This window comes from Trichechus manatus, unplaced genomic scaffold (genome assembly GCF_000243295.1).
Source record: "Trichechus manatus latirostris isolate Lorelei unplaced genomic scaffold, TriManLat1.0 scaffold00316, whole genome shotgun sequence".
NCBI lineage: Eukaryota > Metazoa > Chordata > Mammalia > Sirenia > Trichechidae > Trichechus > Trichechus manatus.
Window position 1 is genome coordinate 879,936 of NW_004444252.1, and position 6,788 is coordinate 886,723.

General features: G+C 40.6%; 1 gene segment (V, D, J or C); it reads right to left on the reverse strand.

Moving 5' to 3' along the window:
- Positions 1 to 2,538: 2,538 nt before the first annotated feature.
- LOC101344098 (Ig kappa chain C region, B allele-like) lies at positions 2,539 to 6,412 on the reverse strand (the record flags this gene model as incomplete). The annotated part of the segment is given in 2 exon segments: positions 2,539 to 3,065; positions 6,328 to 6,412. Coding segments are annotated over 2 exon segments (405 nt in total), but the record flags the coding sequence as incomplete, so codon positions are not given.
- Between the last annotated feature and the right edge of the window lie 376 nt (positions 6,413 to 6,788).

Below are 6,788 nucleotides of genomic sequence, written 5' to 3' on the forward strand. Positions count from 1 at the left end.
TATGCATGTGAAAGCTGGACAATGAATAAGGAAGACTGAAGAAGAATTGATGCCTTTGAATTACAGTGTTGGTGAACAATGCTGAACATACCATGAAGAACGAACAAATCTGTCTTGGAAGTAGTACAGCCAGATGTTCCCTAGAAGCAAGGATGGCGAGAATTTGTCTCACATACTTTGGACATATTATCAGGAGGGACCACTCCCTGGAAAATGACATCATGCTTGGTAAAGTAGAGGGTCAGTGAAAGAGAGGAATACTCTCAACGAGACTGATTGACACAGTGGCTGAAATGATGGGCTTAAATAGTGCAACAATTGTGAGAATGGTGTAGGACTGGGCAGAGTTTCGTTCTGTTGTACATAGGGAAGCTATGAAACGGAACCAACTCGCCAACACCTAACAACAACAACTGATCCAGTATAACCTCATCTTGATTACATCTGTAAAGACCCTATTTCCAAAGAAAGTCACATTCAAAGGTACTGAGGGTTAGGACTTAAACGTATTTTTTTGTGGGAAACACAATTCAACCCACAACACCTGTTTTCATTTGCGTGGGTCATGCTGCGTCTTCGCTTCAGAGTTTTGCTTTCTGAGGGAAGACTCTTGCTTTGGATTCATAGACGGATTAAAGGAACATGAGAGGTGGCCTTGATTGTTGACTTTGGCCTCCAGGGATTGATGAGGGTGTTTATGTACTATGAAGAGACATTCTCAAGTCTTTCTACTCAGGCCTCCAAAGTTTCAAAGATTTGATAGTAATGATTAGTCTCAAGAGGAAGAATGGCAAGTAGCCTCCTTATCCAGTTTTCATGTGACTGTCCCTTCCCACCCACTGCTCCAGTATTGACAAGTGAAAGAAAAAAGAGTAGAAAAACTAGATTATAGATTTATTGAGGGAAGAGACACTGTCTTAGTTATTTCTTTACCTCTGTCAGAGTGTATGCTGAGGAAGTAAATGTTTGTTAGATGGATGGGTAAATGAGAGGGGAAGGGGCCAGGGACCCCACAAAGAAGTGGAGGAGGAAAATCAAAGCTGGGTTTATATGCACCCACTATCCCCAAAACACACAACCTTTCATACGTGGGTTCCTAATATCTGCACCAGGTTAATGCTGTCTTTGTCCCCTTGTTGCAGCTCTGTTTCATTCTATTTCTGCATCTATACACTCCTGGTTATCCAGATGGAGGAGACCTTGGGAAGGTGGCATGTCTCACCCCTCTTCTGTACAGCACCTATGCACTAAGAGGCCGAATAGCATAGGACTCAAGAGAGCAAGTTAGCCAAATAAGGATTTGAGACTGGGCTCACTATTTACCAGCTGTGTGGCCTTGGCCTATTATTTATTCCTCTCAGCCTCTCTTATCTGCAAACTGAGTAGAAGGCATTTCTTTATGTGAACTTTTTTGAAATAAAACTACAAAAATAATAATTGCATAGCTCAATAAATGTTCACAAAGTAGCATACCCCAAGTTGAAGAGCAGAACTTTACCAGAACCACAGAAACCCCTTCTCATCTCCTGCCAGGTACTATTCCACCCCACCTCTAGCCGAGAGTAATTTTCATTCCAATTTCTTACGTCTTATTTTACTTTCACCTGATTTTGAACTTTATATAGATGAAAGCATATATAATGTACCTTTTGAATTTGGCTTCTCTTGCTTAACATCATGTTTATGAGAGATTCATCTATGCTGTGGGATACAGTTGCCATTTAATTCTCCTTGTTGAATAGTATTCCAATGTGTAAATACACCACAATTTAATTACCCATTACATATTTGTGAACATTTGGGTTATTTAGTCTTTGACTTTTATAAATGCAGCTGCTCTGAACATTCTCACATACTTTTTGGTGGACAGGTGCACTCAGCCACCTAAGAGTGGAATTGCTGGCTTCTAGAATGTGAACATCTCTCAGCTTTATAGAAACTGCCCAACATTTTAATGGACATTTTTAACCTCACGGTGTAGTGAGGATTAAATTGGGTTATATAAAGCATTCCATCTGGTCCTTGGCAGACAGGACACCTTGAATACATGTTTAAAAATGTAATGAGGCCATAATATTCTATAAGTTAAAGTACTATAATGGGTGTAATACTACTGCTTGTTAATTTAGGTTGTTTATTTTATGTAATGTTGCAGTGAATGTCTTTTTTTATAGTTCTTTTCTTCTTTTGAAAAGTTTGCTTTGGGTAAATTCTCAGGATGGGGTAAGGGAATCAAAGGATATGTGACCGTAGGGACTGTCACGCTTGGAAAGGCTATGAGGCTTGCTGGAGAGTGGAGAGCAAGGAAGCCAGCCTTTCATACTAGGGTGCAGGGAAGAGAGGCTGTGAAGACGGGGGTTTCTGGGTTTTGTGGAGGAGTGTCTTACAGAGGACGGTAGGGTCAAATGGAGGATGACTTTTGTAAATGCTGGTATATTTTAGGGCAACTAAATAGCTAGTTCCTTAGAAGGGAAACTGAGTAATTTGAAAAACAATGTATAACAACCACTAAATCAGGAAGGAGAGCAAAACCACAGGTGCAAGGCATTTTCATTTTTATTCTTTTTCCACAAATATTAGTATGATTAAAGTTAAAGAAGAGGAGAAGGGGGGACGAGATGGGTGGGTAGCTGCAAGGCTGAAATAGGGATAGGTGTTTTGTGGGGAAGGGGCCAGAGGCCTAAGGAGGGGAGGGGGTGAGGCTGGGACTGAGGACCAGACATGGATGCCTCAGTAGGCCTCCCTCTAACACTCGTCCCTGATGAAGCTCTCGACGATAGGCGAGGACAGGGTCTTATGCGTGACCTCGCAGGAGTAGCGACTATGGCTTTTGTACTCGGTTGAGGGGATCGTCAATGTGCTACTGAGACTGTAGGTACCCTTGCTGTCCTGCTCTGTGAAGCTGTTCTGGAAGTTCTTTGTCTGGTCGGCATTATCCACCTTCCACTTCAGGGTGATGTCTCTGGGGTAGAACTCATTCACTATGCACACTACAGAAGCACTTGCTGTGCCCAACTGTTCCAAAGATGGTGGGAAGATGAAGACTGTCGGTTTAGCATCAGCCCCTGAGGAAGGAAGCACAGCAGATTGTGTTTAAGCAACGCGGGACATTTTCCATTTGAGTGCACTGTTTGTGGACAATCACAGAGCATGCTAGGGACAGACATACAGAAAGCAGCATGCTTATTCAGTATAATTGCAGCAGTGAGACCAGAAAGCAAATTTCTAATCTGGATGATTTTGAGTTTTTCCTCAAGAACCGTTTTAAAAAGTTCTAAATTGCTTTGTTTGAGTTCTTTGAAGCCATTCTGAGGCCTTCTTGTATGCTTATCTGACCTCGTTTTTCTTTCAACGGTGTGGCCTGCCTCCTGCAGTAAACTGATCCCTCAGGCAAAGGAACACAGCCACTTCATCCGAGCCCTCAGAGTTTTGAAGTCAGAATAGGTCTTGGCGCCTCCATGTGGGGCAGAAGAGGCAGCGGCTGTGGGAAGCCTCTGTCGCCTGTCTTTCCCGGCCTCTCTCCGAGGACTGCCTAGTAACGTCAGGCTGTCTTTCCATCTCCTCCTCTTCTTCCCGTGGCTTGGTGGAGTAGGTTCACCCTGCACAGTGGGCCCCAGGCTCTGTGCCTGTGCCTAGGAGGGTGTAAGCTCCCTCACCCTCTGTGATCATGCCAGCAACTCTCCCACCACCGACAGAGGCCTCAAGTGAATCCCAGGCTATTCTGATGATCTGTAACCACATGGGGGCAATTTTCAGCCAGACCGGAAGTGATGTGATGACGTGGGGTCAACTGTAATCTTGGCCACCTGCTTAGGAGGAACTGGCTAGCTTCAGTTCTGACCTTGAGCAGCTGCCAGATGGCCCCCTGGAAATCCCCCTCTGTGGAGATTCAAGCCAGCGGCCGGACAGCAAGTCCCTGGACGGCCACATTCAGTTTGTTCTCATTTAAAGCTAAAACTGACAAATCAAGACTGCTTTGCTGGGAGAAGTTAACAGATAAACGTACAGGTTATTATAAAGCCAACCTCACTGTTAACCAAGAAGTTCAACATAAGATACTGAACTTCTAATGCTTGATATTTTCTTCCCTTCTAACCTTCATAACAAATTATTTTCAGAGAATTGTGTAACAAAATAATGTGATCTCTAGAAATTAAGGAGGGAGAAACCATTCTATGAAGATATTCTTATCTATGATTCCTTGATAGCTTTAAACTATCCATACTGCATTAAAATATTAAACAATTAGCACAGTTAATATGGAAATTATTTCCATAATCTATTGGCTTTATATAGAATTTTAAGGGCCTTAAATTGTCATGTCAGGTTGTTCCAGATCAGAATAAACCTTCTTAAGCATCAGATTTGAAATCAGCTGGGGTAAAAAGACCCAAATTATTAAACTGTATTAGAGGCTATACAATTAAAATATCCATATCAAAATTTTTCTATCATAAAATTAAAGTATTACAACATGTTTATATTAAGTTTTTAGTAATCACATTTATATATGATTACAATATTTGTGCAACTGAAATATCACGGTCCTATCGAAGCAGTTACGTTTTTGAAAATTGAAAACATGTCACAAATTTATATCCGACCCCCCACCCTGCCCAGTTACCATACATTCTTGGTATTTAATGTGAACTCAGTAAAAAAAAAGTTAACTGATCAAGCCCTCAGTGATCAAACTGTTGGCATTAAATTTGATTTTTTTTTTTTGCTGATGTGGACTTTACCCTGCAAAAGGTATATATATTTATTTCTTTGGGATTGAGCTCTTATTATTTAAATAAGTCTGATGAGGATATTGAAATGATTCTATATCACTGAAAAAAATTACTTTAAGTTTTTTATAGTCGGAGTCCACCTCAGCGGCAGCTGACAACAACGACAATGAATGCGAATTTTCTGTTTAAAATTTCTAATAAATTAATCTTTCACCTAGTCTTCCCATGTCAGCTCAGTGCCCACCACAATTCTGTTCTCTTCTTGTTAGATTATTTTTTATCATTGTGCATCAGGAAAGCAAGCCATGGCAAAGTTAATTGTATTAGTGAGCGGTTGCCGTGGTCTTTAGCGGCCAGGCGGCTCTGCCACTCGAGCGTCACGGCGTGGCCCCAAGAGTCAGCTGTGAAGAAAGACCGCCGAAAGGTCTACAGACCACGCTAGCTGAGCCATGGCCTCCTTGGCGGTATAAAAATGTGGCCAAGTAGTAACATGGCCAATTATAACAACAATAAGGAGGAAAAAAGAGAACTCTTTAGAATCTTTCCTACTTTTCTACAAGTTCAAGAGTGTTTAAAAAATGGGATTATTTTACTTTCCTTCATTTTAAACATTTCTTTGAAACTGGGCTTTTGGGAACAATAGTCTTCCTACCATTATGATAAGAGATAGTTTCAAGTTTAGTCTAATGTACAATTTGGATTAAAGAAAATAGGAGACAATTTGTCAAGACCTCACTTCCATGGAACCTCTTGACCTTATAGACATTCTATGCTGATTTGCACAGTTTGTCACTCACATAGACTGTAAAAATGGCATTGCTTTTAATTCTCAATTAAGCCACCTCTTCTACATGGCAAACAAGTATACTTCTCTAACTTTTTCCTGATTTTTAGGTCATACTATTGATTTTTATAGTTATAAAACAATTTATCATGTAGAAGAGAGAAAACACACTAAGAAATACATTTCTCTACTTTTCTTATCATACATACTGAGCAAAAATCAATAAAATGTTTGGCAAAACTCAATGAAAATGAATTTACTCTTGCTCTTCAAAACTCCAAGGGTTCCTTATTCATCTACACTATTCTTTTTTCTTTCAGTCATTTGATTCAGACTAATTTAATCTTTTTTGTCTCCAAATCCACTTTTAGAGATAAACTTAACTTTTGAAACTGATGATAAGTCTGAAATGCTCTCAGTTACACATTTCCACAAAACTTATATTTAAGCCTCTAAAAGTCAATGCTGACAATTAGACCCAAATTTCAGAAGGCAACAGAGAAAAATTACTTATGTTTAATCTCTGAATGGGTCTCTTGACTGAGGGTGATCCACAGGACTGGCTTACTTTCCCCTCAACAAAAGCCTCTTTTTGGGGCTAATCTTACTAGATTGACCCACACAGAGGAAACTGGCAATTTAGACTAGCTCTTTGCTTTTCCTAGAGAAGAACTAATTTTTAGTCCCTTCCTCATCTGACTTTAGGAGGAATCCCATCCTTTTCAGAATTGACCTCAACTCATACCCCAAACATAAAAACCCCCAGATTTCACAAATCTAGAAGAAAAAAGGTTGGAAAAGTGCACTTACGTTTGAGTTCCAGCTTGGTCCCAGCGCCGAAGGGAGCCACAGTGATGGCTCTAACACTTGCCCCCTCAACAAAACCCCCTTTTGAAGCTAATCATACGAGATGGGCTAATTCAGAGAAATATCTCGCTCTCTCTTTCCCATTCTCCCCACAAATCCTATTCTCACAAATTCAACAAACTGTCTGTTTGCTCAGCTTTGAAGTTGATAGATTTTCTGTTCTTTACTTAAAGGTCACTAGAAATGGTCCATTTAACTGAAATGTCACAAACTCACACAAATGATATGATGGGACAAAAACTTCGCAAATAATTGAGCAAAACTGTACTTACGTTTGATGTCCACTTTGGTCCCTCCGCCGAAACTGGCTTCTGCTGTACTCCAAGAGCACAGTGACTCCTCTTAACTTCCCCCTCTACAAAAACCTTTCCTGAGTGAGATGGAGAGCCCTCCTCCCCAGTTAA